This window comes from Pecten maximus, chromosome 10, assembly GCF_902652985.1.
Source record: "Pecten maximus chromosome 10, xPecMax1.1, whole genome shotgun sequence".
Taxonomy (NCBI): Eukaryota; Metazoa; Mollusca; class Bivalvia; order Pectinida; family Pectinidae; genus Pecten; species Pecten maximus.
In genome coordinates, this window is record NC_047024.1 from 2,410,705 (window position 1) to 2,428,608 (window position 17,904).

Sequence of the window (17,904 nt, forward strand, 5' to 3'; positions counted from 1 at the left end):
GCGGTGGACACATGGCATATATGTTAATAACAAAGGTAAGGATACACAGGGACACATGACATTTACATAGTGATTGACTGGATTTCACTTTTATGTCCACCATGCTTTTTTGGAGCATTTCTTCTCAGCTTAAAGTTTAAACTTTCATAATTTGTGACAAATAGTTTTTTTCCGTGTAAAATTACTGTGCCAAAAATAGTTTTATTTATAATTTCAAAAATAACATTTAGTTAAATATGTTAGCCCAGTTATGAGACAGATTGTGTCAGCTACTATACTAAAGTATACATATTTAGTCATGTATTTACCAGACATCTTATGTAAGATTAGTGGCCTACATTCAATTTCAAACAATTTTATTGACAAAAATACAATTGTCAAAGGGATTAGACATCAGACATTGCCTATATAAGTCTTCTCCCTAAGAACAACACAGTGGTACAAAATACAGACATTCATTATTAGTACATACACAAAACATAACAAAACAAAAATAGTCATCTAAATTAAAATGTTTCAATTGAAGGGAGATAACTCCAATATGAGCACCTGGTGTTCATACAGAGGGTCGTCATACACATCTATATTTTGTTTATATTTTGACTTCGTTTTATTGATTTTTTTCAGTTCTGATTACAAAATTATAAGAAAATCAAGCCTAACATTCTCAAAACAATAAAAGAACACACAGACACACCTCAGCCAAAGTGGTCCTGAATTCAAAAGAAGAAACAGTGTCGGTTCACGTACGACTATTCTATGGCCAATTTTGAGATTATTACAAACGAACATAATCAAAAATAAACAATAGATTTATAAGTTTTATGAGTTTCTACTTCAGTAAATATTTATATTTTCCTACCTTAACAAGCTTGTACCAATGTGTACGTCACTTCCGGTTATACAACAGTAGGGCAAACAATAGTTGAAACTTTGTTTTTTTTCCACCAATACCAAGGGTTTCGATCAGTTATTCAAAATTGAACCACAACAAGTGATTATAATTTAAATTCTCTATTTTCCGTCAAAAAGGATTTTACACAAAAACAGATGAACTGAAGATTGAAAACATATTTAGTGATAGAAACAATATTTGTCTAATGATGAAGCTACGCCACAAAACGCAAAAGTAAGGAAATCAAAAATAGGAAAGTTACCAACAACAAAGTTGCAAACAATAAACGGTAATATAGACAAACCCTAACCCGATGATTCAATCGGTTTTTTGAATTTTTGAGTATTGTATATTTGTGGAATGATTATGACTTCTAATTATAAAGTAAATATTGACAAGTTACGAACATATTTCGATATTGTTGACGGGATTTTATTTTCAGCTGATGACAATAACTGATCATCGTTGTCAATATGACAAGTCATCTCAATGTATCGCTGCCCAAGTTTCCGCATCTCCTCTTGATACTGTAAAAAATTGAAGAGAAAAATAATTAAAAGATACATGTGCTGCATGTAGACGTCTTATATTTATGTTACATGTATAACCTGTATCCTGCATAAGTGTCATGATATGACCCTCACTCGCCCCCTCACCCGCCCGACTTGCAATAGGCATCATAAACCTACCACCGTCCGTAACAAACATTTACATGTTTCACTTCCAGTTGACAAATAACAAGTCACAATTTACACAATGCCTTCCTTGGAGTAGAAGTAACGTAAACAGTTAGTATATATAAATTTCACTACCTTCATGAACAGAATTGAGATTTTCTTTGCCTGTTTCAGCTTTAAGATTTGGATGCCAATGCTCTCCTTCTATGATACACACATAAAATGATTAAAAACGAAGATTACTATTTGTCTTAACAATAATTATCTCTTTATTTAAAATGCTTTATCTTCATTCTACAGTTGAAGTAAGTTATTCCTCGTAGCCAGTCTTACCATTAAGTGAAAATTCATACCCCTCCCTCTCATTTATATATCCATTCTTTACTTAAGGGGAATTCCTTGCACATCAGAAACATGCACAATTTCTATTGATGGAATCTATGTCCCAACGATGATACTATGAGTGTCTGTGCCTACATGTAATGAAATTAACGCCGAAATCTACAATAAAAATGCGAATCGTATACAAATACCGTATGTCTTGGTTTATCTTGAGAGTAAAAGTGCCTTATGAATGTAAAGATTTTAACTTTTACTACTAGGACAAAAATGCACATTTTCCAGTAAGTTTAATTTTGACGACCTAGCTTTATTCAAACGAAGGAATACTCCTTTAATGCAAATAGGTCATTTTCACATAACATGAACATATGCACAGATACGTATAGATATCTTATCGAAATTTCGAGGAATAACATGTCAATGCAATATTGATATATATGATAGCTATATCGTCCTCATATATAAGTGTTTGTATTCCACTCTTTAGGGAATTTAACCTTTTACATCCCTGATATACTGCTTTACCTTATTTTGAGGTGAACCATAAACCAATCACAACCATTTTCAATATATTCTACTTCTTAAGTAATTAATTCTAAGTTTTGCACCATTATCGCCCCTACCTTTGAAGTATGTAAAAGGAACGGTTTCTGTGATAGAAACCTAACCCAGCTTCGGGGAGCTCGGGCCCATTGTAGTCTTAGGATTGAGTAACCAGAAATATATGGCAAATGAAACACGAACTTAGATATTTAAAGATCAATGTATAATTTATTGACTCAACAAGTGTTAAGTAAGGATATAATAGAAAGTCGCAATAAATTCAACACATATACATGCATTTCACTCTCACACGTTCGTACATCGTTCACACACCTAACTGTTTAACTAGCGGCTACTCATACGGAATGAAGGACGGACTAAAGTCGGCATTAAACCACTACATAGTCACAATACCACCAAACTACAACTCACCTAAACAATAACTGGACTAATATATCCTAGTTGTTTAACAGCTGACTCTACATGATAACCTAAAGAACACTAAGCCTATAAAAAAGGAGATTATACCAGTCGGCGGGAACTGTCCAAGATATATATGAGATTTATCCCCCGTTTATCGTTACATTTTACATCTATATCTGGGAAAATACACCGTTTATCATTACACATGCTCAAGCTTTGTCAACATTCAACAATACCAGATTTGTTTGTTCACCATTCTTGCATGGAAACATTGACCTTTGACCTTGTCCATGAAAAGGTTGCAGTACAGGAACTTACTTTTACCAAACACGTGGCTTTGTTTAAAACATTTTAACGCATAAAAGATGGTGCTGTTTTTCTAATAAAAAAGAGTAAAGAAAGTTTTTTTTTTTTTTTTTTTTTTAATAATATCGCTAAAGTTTTGTATTATTTATGGTAATATAATACAGTTGGATACGGCATCAATGCAATATAAATGGTTATGCTTCTATATATATTTATTAGTGTCCATTGCACGAATATACACTATGTACACAGTATAACAGAGGCCAGCCTTGCGGCCAACGGCCGGCTTGAGTGCCAAACCCAAGACCCCCTTTTAGCTACGAATACAGGACTTAAATACATCGATGGACAATTTACTACACGTGAACCATTACACAGACAGTTAATACGTTATACCTATACATGGTCTACTCTGTTAAAATGCTACATATATATTATTGAATAATCATGTAGGCCACTCTTAATGTGAAATGGACAGTCCTTGGCCTATATCTGTATGTGGAGGGGGCCACAATTTCACTAAATATTTGCAAAATATAATAACCAACTAAAATAGAATCATTTATTCAAGTTATTATGTTAATGACAAATTTGAATTATATGTTTATTTTCTTACACCATTTAAATCTCATTTAAGTATGATAATCATATTGGAGTTATCTCCCTTCAATTGAAACATTTTAATTTAGATGACTATTTTTGTTTTGTTATGTTTTGTGTATGTACTAATAATGAATGTCTGTATTTTGTACCACTGTGTTGTTCTTAGGGAGAAGACTTATATAGGCAATGTCTGATGTCTAATCCCTTTGACAATTGTATTTTTGTCAATAAAATTGTTTGAAATTGAATGTAGGCCACTAATCTTACATAAGATGTCTGGTAAATACATGACTAAATATGTATACTTTAGTATAGTAGCTGACACAATCTGTCTCATAACTGGGCTAACATATTTAACTAAATGTTATTTTTGAAATTATAAATAAAACTATTTTTGGCACAGTAATTTTACACGGAAAAAAAACTATTTGTCACAAATTATGAAAGTTTAAACTTTAAGCTGAGAAGAAATGCTCCATAAAAGCATGGTGGACATAAAAGTGAAATCCAGTCAATCACTATGTAAATGTCATGTGTCCCCGTGTATCCTTACCTTTGTTATTAACATATATGCCATGTGTCCACCGCTTTCTTTTATCCAGATTAAGGACCGCAGCCAAACCTAATGGTATTAAAACAATCAAATTATATAAAAGTATAAGTGTAATCGTTGTCGTTATCATTATCCCTTAAAAACAGTATGTTTATTGTACGGTGAGGCTAAGTTATATTTAATGAATAAACAAAAATCTAGTATAAATCAAAACTGTGTTTTCAATATCAACCATCACGATGACTGTGTTGCTGTGATATTGGGTTATGACACATGCAACAGTCGGACTTGAAACAGCATGTACAGGTTTCAACAATACCTACTTGTAATATATAATTCAGATTTTCTTCCCATAACACTAATTCTTGATTCAATAGTACCCACTTGTAATATGCAATACACGTTTTCTCTTCCCATAACACAAATTCTAGTTTTAACAAAACATTACCTGCAATAGACATAGTAGACCTACCAACGTCCATAACTAATATTTATCACTTTCAATCGATAAATTAACGGCTCCATTACTAAATGACAGATGACATAATCCTGTCCTATCAAAACATTTCAGTGGAATAACAATATGAATTTGACAAAACTTAACTTCCATATCTCTGTTATATCAATTATTTTGTTATGGACCTTAAAGTAACTTAAAATATGATTATAAATACATTGTACTACCTTCTGGATCAGAATCGCGCGTTTCTTTGCCTCTTTCACCTATGAGTATGGGAAGCCAAATCTCTCCTTCTATGATACATACAATTAAATATTTAAAGCAAAAAATGATTAATTGTCTTTAACAATTAGTATCACTTTATCTTAAAACATATATCTTTATTCTAGAGCCGAGGTACTTGATATCAAGATAAGTAAACAGGACAGACAGACCGACCTTCCACCTCTTAAATCCTGGAGTCATTACTTCTAATATCTAGTCCTAAGTAACACTCTATACCTATTTATGTCATTGTTATATCCAATCTTTACTAAATGCAAATAGGTCTAATTTACCTTCGCATACAATGAAAATATGCACAGATATGTATTGATATCTTATTGAAATTTTGAAGAACGACGTGTAAAAGTTGTATTGATATAAACGATAGTGATTATTTCCAATTATATCCCCATATATAAGTGTTTACATCCCAATGTTTAGAAAAATTCATATTCAATATCCCAGAAATATTGCTTTACTTTATTTCGTTTTTGACCGTAAACTAATCTCAACCAATCGTATGGATCCTTACCTTTTCCTTTGATTCCAGCTATCCCCCACTTTCCTGCTCGTACATCAAAGAAAGGATGATATCCGAGTACTAATAAAAGAAAATATATAAACAGAAAGCTAGTGAAAATCAAAACTAAGTTTCAATATCACCCATCGCGATAACTGTGGTGTGATATTGAGTTAATTATGATACACTTGTAATATATAATAACTAATATTTATCACTGACGAATTGACGGCCCCATTACTAAGTGACATACATTATCCCTTCCTATCCACTTATTTCAGCGTAATAACAATATGAATTTTTACAAAATTTGAGATTAACTACCTATCCCTGTTATATTGATCATTTTTCATGTTTCAAGGTCAAAGTTATTGACCTTGAAGTAACTTAAGTAAATAGAATAAATATATTGTACTACCTTCAGGATCAGAATCGCGTTTTTCCTTGCCACTTTCACCTTTGAGTTTTGGATGCCATCGCGCGTCTCCTATGATAAATACTAATAAATGATTAAAACAAAGATTACTATTTGTCTTATTAATAAGTATCACTTTATCTTATTTTTCTTAATCTTTATTCTGGAGCCGAGGTACATAATATCAAGAGGAGTAAACACCCTTGAAATATTGCTTTACGTTATTAGGACCGTAAACTAACCTCAACCAGTTTGTCTATATTCTGCCTTTTACATTATCGTATTAACTCTTACCTTTTACATCTATATACAGTGGATGTATTCCCCTTTGTATCGTTACCTTATACATATGTATATATGGTACGTATCCCCGTTTATCGTGACCTTTTAGATATATTTATATAATATATATATGGGAGTTATCCTCCGATCATCCTTACCTTTTCCATATAGAGGTATGGGATATGTCCCCCGTTGACCTTTGTAGTAATAAAAAAGTTAAGGTATATAAAGTCCTATTGTAAACTTCATCGATATAATTTTACTTAAAAACAACATGTGGGATATATCCCCTTGACCTTTTTTAACTTTTAAAAATAACTTACGAGGATGAAATAAATTCCATATCCAACAATCACGAGTCGTGTGATCTGTTTCAAAGGAAATCGTGGCTAAGTCTTACTTCGCGTATGCAAATAAAGTGTACAGGTGACGGCCGGGACCCGGTGATGTGACGTCATTCGATTATTGATGACGTCAATAACAATTGCAGCGCGGGTCAAAGTTCGAATTGTTGACCAATCAAAAGACTGGAAGGTCATATAACATATATATATCCAACAGTCGGCACATTTATACAATGGCTTGACAGTGGAATAACACAGCGTATTGTGGTAGAAACAGGTCACACGACTCGAAATTGTTGGATATGGAATTTATTTCACACTAGTAAGTTATTTTTTCAAAGTTACAAAAGACACGAGCTTTAGCGAGTGTTTTTTGCAACTTTTAATGATCTGTTTCAAAGGAAATAAGATGATTTACACCTGAAGAGCTTGCTCTCAAAGCACGTGAAAGCGCTTGTGATTTTCTGGTTTGTGTTTTTTTTTTTATTATTACTCTATATGTATATATAGCTTAGAAACACAAATGACGAAGGAAGACAACTTTTTGACTGATGCCCTGACCGGGCCTCGAACTCACGATCTACGGCACCCAATCGCCTAGCCAGAAATATCCGCAGCTTATACCGCAGTGCCACATCGGCGTTCTTAAAAAGAACGTTTTAATGGCGCAGTGATGGTCGGCCCGATACCCTGACATGATCATTGTGAAAGTCGTCTATAAGATGATACGAATACCTGGATCGCAATGTATTTACATACATGGATACGAATTGTACATATATTATATATATTTCTCTCGGTACAACTACGACAGGAAATTCAAATCTATATCTTCGGATCACCAACACATAGTGTATATGATACATTGTGCTAATAAATAGATATATAGCTTAGAAACACAAATGAAAAAGAACGTTTCAATGGCGCAGTGATGGTCGGCTGTATATATGTTCACAGTATGGAATATGGAGCAGCCTTGATTGATTGTGAGATCGATAGGGTGAAAGCACTGGACAGGGCGAGTACACGGGGATATAAAGCCAGACAGAAAACTGGAAGAGTACCCTGTGTGGTAACCTTTCATTCCAGCATGCCAGCACTATCTACAATCTTCCAGAAACATGGGCACATCCTGCCTTCGTTCAGTAAACTCAATGATATTTTCCGGAACCACCAATACTAGCTCACCACAGACCACAACCAAAGATTTGGTAGCCAGCGGTAAGCTACCTTCACCATCTCATACTACTGCCGTTGGCTGTTTCCAGACATAACAGTAAGAGGTGTAAACTCTGCCCATATACTCACAGCAACCATTCATTAATTCAATTGTGAAACTAATGGACAGAACTGCTGCATCCTCCAGTCAGTCCCTGTACATCGGTCATTGTAATATACATCATTATCTGTGCCAAGTGTAACATGCAGTATGTAAGAGAGACCAAAAAATCACCGTAAACTAATCTCAACCAATCGTATGGATCCTTACCATTTCCTTTGATTCCAGCTATCCCCCACTTTCCTGCTCGTAGATGAAAGAAAGGATGATATCCGAGTACTAATAAAAGAAAATATATAAACAGAAAGCTAGTGAAAATCAAAACTAAGTTTCAATATCACCCATCGCGATAACTGTGGTGTGATATTGAGTTAATTATGATACACTTGTAATATATAATAACTAATATTTATCACTGACGAATTGACGGCCCCATTACTAAGTGACATACATTATCCCTTCCTATCCACTTATTTCAGCGTAATAACAATATGAATTTTTACAAAATTTGAGATTAACTACCTATCCCTGTTATATTGATCATTTTTCATGTTTCAAGGTCAAAGTTATTGACCTTGAAGTAACTTAAGTAAATAGAATAAATATATTGTACTACCTTCAGGATCAGAATCGCGTTTTTCCTTGCCACTTTCACCTTTGAGTTTTGGATGCCATAGCTCGTCTCCTTTGATAAATACTAATAAATGATTAAAACAAAGATTACTATTTGTCTTATTAATAAGTATCACTTTATCTTATTTTTCTTAATCTTTATTCTGGAGCCGAGGTACATAATATCAAGAGGAGTAAACACCCTTGAAATATTGCTTTACGTTATTAGGACCGTAAACTAACCTCAACCAGTTTGTCTATATTCTGCCTTTTACATTATCGTATTAACTCTTACCTTTTACATCTATATACAGTGGATGTATTCCCCTTTGTATCGTTACCTTATTCATATGTATATATGGTACGTATCCCCGTTTATCGTGACCTTTTAGATATATTTATATAATATATATATGGGAGTTATCCTCCGATCATCCTTACCTTTTCCATATAGAGGTATGGGATATGTCCACCGTTGACCTTTGTAGTAATAAAAAAGTTAAGGTATATAAAGTCCTATTGTAAACTTCATCGATATAATTTTACTTAAAAACAACATGTGGGATATATCCCCTTGACCTTTTTTAACTTTTAAAAATAACTTACGAGGATGAAATAAATTCCATATCCAACAATCACGAGTCGTGTGATCTGTTTCAAAGGAAATCGTGGCTAAGTCTTACTTCGCGTATGCAAATAAAGTGTACAGGTGACGGCCGGGACCCGGTGATGTGACGTCATTCGATTATTGATGACGTCAATAACAATTGCAGCGCGGGTCAAAGTTCGAATTTTTGACCAATCAAAAGACTGGAAGGTCATATAACATATATATATCCAACAGTCGGCACATTTATACAATGGCTTGACAGTGGAATAACACAGCGTATTGTGGTAGAAACAGGTCACACGACTCGAAATTGTTGGGCGAGTGTTTTTTGCAACTTTTAAAAAATAACTTACGAGTGTGAAATAAATTCCATATCCAACAATTTCGAGTCGTGTGACCTGTTTCTACCACAATAATATCGGCTTGAATCAAAGGGAAACGTGGCCAAGTATAAATTCGCGTATGTAAATAAAGTGTACCGGTGACGTCCGGGACCCGGTGATGTGACGTCATTAGATTATTGATGACGTCAATAACAACTGCAGCTTGGGTCAAAGTTCACCGTGTTAGCCAATCGAAATGCGTAAAGAGTTTATACCACGTGTGGTATAAACAGATTGTTAATCAACAGCTGTGATGATTAACTGATGGTCTGAGAGTTGAATAACACAGCGTATTGTGGTAGAAATATATATATATGAGGGATGTATCCCGTTCATCATTACCTTTTTGCATATATATATGTAAATAATGTCCTTGTGATGGATAGACATAGTAATAATAATAAAAAACACAAACCAAAAAATCACAAGCGCTTTCACATGCTTTGAGAGCAAGATCTTCAGGGGTAAATTCCATATCCAACAATCACAAGTCGTGTGATCTGTTTCAAAGGAAATAAGGTGATTTACACCTGAAGAGCTTGCTCTCAAAGCACGTGAAACCGCTTGTGATTTTCTGATTTGAGTTTTTTTTATTATTACTCTATATGTATATATAGCTTAGTGTTTCCAGACATATAACAGTAAGAGGTGTAAACTCTGCCCATATACTCACAGCAACCATTCATTAATTCAATTGTGAAACTAATGGACAGAACTGCTGCATCCTCCAGTCAGTCCCTGTACATCGGTCAATGTAATATACATCATTATCTGTGCCAAGTGTAACATGCAGTATGTAAGAGAGACCAAAAAATCACTTAACCTGAGGATAAACAACCACCGTTGTTCCATCAAGCAGGAACGCCAGAACCTGCAAGTAGCGAGACATTTCAACATACCGAGCCTAAATAGGGAATGACATTGGATTAACCAACGCCAAACCGGCTACCGACTCGGCATGAATGGAAGATAATCCGCCACATGTCACGTAGTTAATTGACTCACACAACTTAACATCTTACTATATGTCATAACTGGCGACTCCACCGCCTCTTTCTATCGTTTGTAGTTCAAATGATGAGATATTCATTCCAAATTATAGTTTGTAGTTTTGGTCACTCGTCAATTGATGTTTTCCACAGGTTTATAGCAAATAGGGACATATGGCTACTCCTAGGACCATATCCCGCCACTTACAGTGGACGTGGGAATCCCAACTGGAGAATTCACGCCATTTGGTTTTGTAGTCCTACGCCATTCTATTTTTAGTAGGAGTGTATATGTTTGTTTCTCAAACCTCAAAAATATACGTTTCGTCCCAAAATGATTCTATACGGATACTGTGTATCATTTTTGGACGAAACGTCTATTTACACATCGGCATTTGTACGCGCGAGATATTTTCAAATAACTTGGCCGTTGGTCACATAACGTTCCATCATAGAACATGGCTCTGTACATGTCACGCTAGCCACAGCCTTCGGTACCAAAAATACTTCTCTTCCTGCATCTTATTGTATTATCTTGTGCTGTTCATATATCTGTATATATCCTGTTTACAAAATGGTGGATACTTGCAGTAATAAAGGTTTTTGTGAAAATATTAAAACCGAAATTGAATGCAAATACATTTTTTTTTAAATGTTTACTTTTTCAATGGTTTCTTTTTCATCGCTATTTGACTGCATATAATTGAACTTTTTCAAAATATCACGAAACCTATTATTCTTAACCAAGAGCAACAAAACTGGAGCAAATTATGAACATCAAATATATATGCTTTTGAGGAGAATTGTCCTCATAATATGTCCATAATTAAATATGCTTTTTAGTTTTACTAACCGTTACCAGACATGTCCATGAACACGTCGTTGGGTTTACATGTCATTAATACTTCTTGTGTTCCTTCTCCACCTATAAGGAAATAAATTACCGTAAGATAACGTCAGATATTACTCGGATTGCATCTGTAATATAATTTGATTTTTTTTTCTATTTGATATAAAGATGTAACTTAAATGTATGCTGTTATCAAAAACAAATTGTGTTCCGTTAGGGCCATATTTCCAATATAGCTCCTTCGCTACTTCGACTTAATCCTCAAAGGAGCGAAGGAGTAAAAACATGATTTCGAATGAGCGAAGAAGCAAAGGAGCGAAAATACGATGGCAAAGGTGCGAAAACACGATGGCTAAGAAGCGAAGGAACGAAAAAACGATGGAAAAGGGGAGAAAATACGACGGCGAAGGAGCGAAAACACGATGGCGCAAAGGATGGAGCGAAGGAGAGAAGGAGCGAAGGAGCGAAGTTCCATCGTTCCTTAGCCATCGTGTTTTCGCTCCTTCGCCATCGCGTTTTCGCTACTTTGCTCTTTTGCGTTTAGGTCGAAGGAGCGAAGGAGCGATATTGGAAAATTTGGCCACCATAATAACATGATAGTATAATCTGGTATGGATAGATACATATTGTAACCAACTTTTACTTTCTGCCATTCTATCGTGATAGACAACATCGCCATTATATCGTGATAGACAACATCGCCATTATATCGTGATAGACAACATCGCCATTATATCGTGATAGACAACATCGCCATTCTACTGTGATAGACAACATCACCATTATATTGTGATAGACAACATCGCCATTCTACTGTGATAGACAACATCACCATTATACTGTGATATACAACATCACCATTCTACTGTGATAGACAACATGGCCATTCTACTGTGATATACAACATGGCCATTCTACTGTGATAGACAACATCGCCATTCTACTGTGATAGACAACATCACCATTCTACTGTAATAGACAACATCACCATTCTACTGTGATAGACAACATGGCCATTATACTGTAATAGACAACATCGCCATTCTACTGTGATATACAACATCGCCATTCTACTGTGATCTACAACATGGCCATTCTACTGTGATATACAACATCGCCATTTTACTGTGATATACAACATCGCCATTCTACTGTGATCTACAACATGGCCATTCTACTGTGATAGACAACATCGCCATTCTAATGTGATATACAACATGGCCATTCTACTATGATATACAACATCGCCATTCTACTGTGATAGACAACATCGCCATTCTAATGTGATATACAACATGGCCATTCTACTGTGATAGACAATATCACCATTCTACTGTGATAGACAACATGGCCATTCTACTGTGATAGATGACATCGCCATTCTACTGTGATATACAACATGGCCATTCTACTGTGATAGATGACATCGCCATTCTCCTGAGAATTAATGATTTTATAGTAACCTGTAATAGCGCCATCTTTAGCTCAAACGTCCAGTTTTAACTTTTAAAGACATGCTTACTACTTTTCATAGCATTAATTATCACTCCAATCAACAGAATTATCTCTAATTAATCACAGGCTGCACAATCCCTTCGTATCCCCCCTTCTTTTATTTGAACCCCATTCCTACGAAAATTTCAGATGTATTTTGATACACTCGGTTAAATGTTGTTTCATAAACCGTTAAATAGCATAACCAGTTTTTTTAGATAAACAACATTTGTATGTAAATATACAACATTTTGTATATAAATATACAGCCTTTTCATGTAAATATTCAGCCTTTTGTATATAGATATACAGCCTTTTGTATGTAAATATTCAACCTTTGGTATCTAGATATTCAGCCTTTAGTATATAGATATACGGCATTTTGTGTGTAAATATACAGCCTTTTGTATGTGAATATACAGCATTTTGTATGTAAATAAACAACCTTTAGTATATAGATATTCAGCCCTTTGTATATAAATATACGGCATTTTGTATGTAAATATACAGCCTTTTGTATGTAAATATACAACCTTTAGTATATAGATATTCAGCCTTTTGTATATAGATATACAGCCTTTTGTATGTAAATATTCAACCTTTGGTATCTAGATATACAGCCTTTTGTCTGTAAATATACAGCCTTTTGTATATAAATATTCAGCCTTTTGTATGTAAATATACAGCCTTTTGCACCAGAATTATGACTGAGTAGATCGCTATTAATAAAACCATTCCAGCCTGCAATGCAGACAATGAGAAAGTTTACCGGTAAGCGATATCGTAAATGTGATGCATGTAATTTCAATTTTCCTGTTTCAAACATTTTGTATCTACATCCTCGCTGAACAAGCATGTATTGGAGCGTCACAGTTTTAAACAAAGTTTTCGTTAGATGCAGATATATGGATATTTTTGAGGATAATGTGTTGATTTCGCCATAACATTGATGTCTGTATATCATATTGATACAGTTGTTGAGTTTAACTTACTGTCAGGATACATATACTTGGTTGTACATTTCAATCCTATTAGTTGTATTTCGTTCGGATCTGTAATAAAAATAAAAATACATATCTCTAGGTAATGTTTGATAATAAATAAATAGTATTACTGTGTAATGTAATTCCAATAATCATTTCATTTCTGTCAGTGCAGTTCAGACAGTGCGTCCTCACCTCAGCAGAGGTTTTTAGTTGTTGAAGTTACTGCATTAATTAGTGGCAAATCTTCATACATTACCAAATTATTAATTTTAGCATACATGTCAAACAGAAAAGCTTTAAAAGTTTCAAAAATATTTTGATCGCCGTTCTGCTTACAATGCTTTATAATTGCCTGGACGTTACATTTAAAGAAGAACATAAAACGTTTAAACAATATAGTGTTGAAGGATTGTGTTGCCAACTGGATTTCGAAAATCTTTACCGTACAAGTTACTCCCTTTAAAGCATTTTTTTCCCAAAACACTGTTTTCTTCACTATCTGTCTCTTGCACGTAACAGTGTGTAAATTTGGAAATTTATTGTTTTTTTTTTTTTTTTTGATATATTTTACCCCAGGTACGCGCCGCTCGCTGTTTTCGTCAATGTTTTCGCGATGTGTGCGAAAACGTTGACGACTGTTCCGTTTACCTGGTGACGTTACGATTAAAAAAACAAAGACAGTACACGTTTGTAAAACTATAAATTCGCTGAGGTGTTCTTGGTGGGCCGGAGTTGGCAAAGCCATGTTGCTTCGGAATACTTCGGTAACGTTACGTCAGTATTTATACTTCCGAAGAATGAAATTACAAATGTACATCGAAAATTTCATAGACGGAACGCTGATTGGATGAGCTCAATGGTCATGCTGAGATGACCTCATGCGGGGAGTTGCTAGATCTTGTATCGCGGTGTATCGTAGAGGAGCGTTAATTACAAGCCTAATTTTAATTAGATTGGCGGTCACACATACATTTATAACTACACGTTAAAAATGCATTTGATAAATTTGTTGATGCGTTCATTAAGATGGTCAATATATGACAACTGGACCCTTCGTAGATATGGGAGTATGGTGAGAGAAAGATAATAGCAATTCCTTCCTTGAGGATGTCACCGAGAAATTTCAAACTCTCGGGGTCATATTCTTGACTGTTTAACCCTCGGAAAAGCCTCGGGTTAGGCAACACAGAATATGAACCGTTTTTGGAGGTATCGCTGTTACATCCTTTAGGTAGGATACAATTATTTCAGTCCCATCCATATTAATACCAACCATTATACTGATTTCTTCTTCTTCTTCTTTCGTTATTCAGCCTCCGTCAAAAAATGACGATTACGACCAAAAGGAGGGATCGTTGCATATGCTCTTCAAAAGAAGTAAAAAAGTGCAGGGATTTGGGTACAGTGAGAGGTTTTTTTTTAAATTTTTTTTTAGTGGAAACTATAGGATAAAAACATTATGAGGGTGTGTTTATGGTGTGTGTTTGAGATCATCAAGGGCTGCATTGTGTATATGTGCCTTGACGATCTCTAGTGTAGTGCATTGTACTGCTGCCACCGGGAGAAGGTTCCATTGTGTTATTGTGTGTGGGAAAAAGGAGTATTTATATGTGTCATTGGTGGCAGATAGGTGTCTGAAGGTGTAGGGGTGTGTTTGCCTTGTCCTAGGGTCAGCTGGGTGCATGATGCCGTGTGGGTCTATTGCGACATGATGGTGAATGATTTTGTATAAAAGTATGAGTCTGGTCTTGAGTCTACGTGTTTGAAGTGTGGGCCAGTTGAGTTTGTCCATCATGTCTTGTACTGAACTTGTGTTGTGGTATCTGTTTTGTACATATCGTGCTGCTCTGCGCTTGAATTTTTTCTATTTGGTTGATTTGGTTTGTGTTGTGCGGGTCCCATATGGAAGAGCAGTATTCCAGTTTGGGTCTCACTAGGGCTTTGTATGCATGTTCTTTTATATGTTTTGAGTTTATTTTCAGGTTGCGTTTTAGGAAGCCTAGTGATCTGTTGGCGTTTGCAGTGATGTTGTTGATGTGTGTATCCCATTTGAGATTTTTCTGTAATGTGAGTCCTAAGTATTTGCTGGCGTCGACTTGTTGCAGTGTGTGGTCGTGTAGTTTGTAGTTGTATGTTGTTTTGGTGCGTTTGTTTGAGGTGGATATGATATTGCATTTGTTTGGGTGAAATTTCATGAGCCAGTCTTGTTCCCACTGTCCTGCTGCGTTTATGTCTTGTTGTAATTTGTGTGCGTCGTCTATGTTGTGGATTGTCTTGTAGATGATACTATCGTCGGCGAAGAGTCTGAGAGTGCTGTGTTTGATGTAGTCTGGTAGGTCGTTGATGTATATGAGGAAAAGTATGGGGCCCAAGCAGGTTCCTTGAGGTACTCCTGAGGTGACTTGGACTTTGTCCGATTGTTTCCCTTCAAGTAATACTGTTTGGGTGCGGTGTGTCAGAAAGTCTGTAATCCATGTGAGTGTGTTCCCTGTAATTCCGTAGTATTTGAGTTTGTACTGGAGGCGTTTGTGTGGGACTTTGTCAAATGCTTTGGCAAAGTCCATTATGACAATGTCTGTCTGTTTGTTTGCATTGTTATTTAGTGTTAGGTCGTGTATGAATGTGGCGAGTTGTGTTTCGCATGATCTTAAGGAGCGGAAGCCGTGTTTTGACCTGAAGGGTTGTTTTTCATTTTTTAGCTTTATCTTTGTGTTTTAAATCATAACGCTCCCTAACATCCAATCGTCAATAGGTCCCAGAACAATACAAAGCATACAAGGTCCTTACCTAAATCGGAACTCCCCACGACTGGAACCGTAACAAATAGTAACAAAAATACAGATGTATTCATCTCTGTCCGGGTATTTCACTGCTACCTGTGTGTCGTATTGTATCACGGTGTCGGAAGGCCTCTCCAGAGATGAGTAGAGAATACAATCACTTCTACCCATTTATAGAAAAGCCATCAACAACCTGTTGCCAGACGCGATCACATGTCTCATTTTTATTTGAAACAGTTTATACTAAATATGGCAAATACGGATATTTTAACCCATTTATGACCGTGTCGTTATCTTTAACATTTCCATTAAATTAACTCTATCAGTGTCATTTCAATCGCACTCATCATACAACCTTCTCCCTCAGTACCAAATAATTGTGTCTGTACCACTCACAACTACAGTACGACACACCGTTAAAGTACGATATACCGAGTACGACACACTGCTTCAGTACGATATACTGAGTACAACACACTGCTTCAGTACGATATACCGAGTACGACACACTGCTTCAGTACGATATACCGAGTACGACACACTGCTTCAGTACGATATACTGAGTACAACACACTGCTTCAGTACGATATACCGAGTACGACACACTGCTTCAGTACGATATACCGAGTACGACACACTGCTTCAGTACGATATACCGAGTACGACACACTGCTTCAGTACGATATACCGAGTACGACACACTGCTTCAGTACGATATACCGAGTACAACACACTGCTTCAGTACGATATACTGAGTACGACACACTGCTTCAGTACGATATACCGAGTACGACACACTGCTTCAGTACGATATACCGAGTAAGACACACTGCTTCAGTACGATATACTGAGTACGACACACTGCTTCAGTACTATATACCGAGTACAACACACTGCTTCAGTACGATATACTGAGTACGACACACTGCTTCAGTACGATATACCGAGTACGACACACTGCTTCAGTACGATATACTGAGTACGACACACTGCTTCAGTACGATATACCGAGTACGACACACTGCTTCAGTACGATATACTGAGTACAACACACTGCTTCAGTACGATATACTGAATACAACACACTGCTTCTTCAGTACGATATACTTCTTCAGAACGACACACTGTTTATGTGAAACACACTGTATACTTTTAAAGAAGGTGAGACGAGAGATATAAACTTACTCAAAATATGACAAGTCTAGTATATCTTTATACATAATGATGTTTGGGATTAACTTAACTATACATGGACACCAACATTTGTTTTGAAATTTAAGTATAACTAGTCCGG

General features: G+C 35.6%; 1 protein-coding gene across 3 annotated transcripts in view; it reads right to left on the reverse strand.

The window, feature by feature from the left end:
* Window positions 1-16,757, reverse strand: part of LOC117336745 — a 25,477-nt gene extending 8,720 nt beyond the window's left edge. Inside the window, exons 1-10 of one of the 3 annotated variants that reach the window (XM_033897365.1) lie at window positions 16,618-16,757; window positions 13,837-13,896; window positions 11,354-11,425; window positions 8,960-8,998; window positions 8,523-8,603; window positions 5,599-5,667; window positions 5,027-5,095; window positions 4,343-4,411; window positions 1,708-1,776; window positions 1,306-1,422 (exon numbers count right to left, since the gene is read on the reverse strand). In XM_033897365.1, coding sequence (XP_033753256.1) covers window positions 1,382-1,422; window positions 1,708-1,776; window positions 4,343-4,411; window positions 5,027-5,095; window positions 5,599-5,667; window positions 8,523-8,603; window positions 8,960-8,998; window positions 11,354-11,425; window positions 13,837-13,896; window positions 16,618-16,681 — 633 coding nt within the window. In that variant the 5' untranslated portion in view covers window positions 16,682-16,757 and the 3' untranslated portion in view covers window positions 1,306-1,381. Of the gene's footprint in view, window positions 1-1,305; window positions 1,423-1,707; window positions 1,777-4,342; window positions 4,412-5,026; window positions 5,096-5,598; window positions 5,668-8,522; window positions 8,604-8,959; window positions 8,999-11,353; window positions 11,426-13,836; window positions 13,897-16,617 lie in introns of those variants that run through there. The other 2 variants (XM_033897366.1, XM_033897367.1) reach the window with 2 other exon arrangements.
* Between the last annotated feature and the right edge of the window lie 1,147 nt (window positions 16,758-17,904).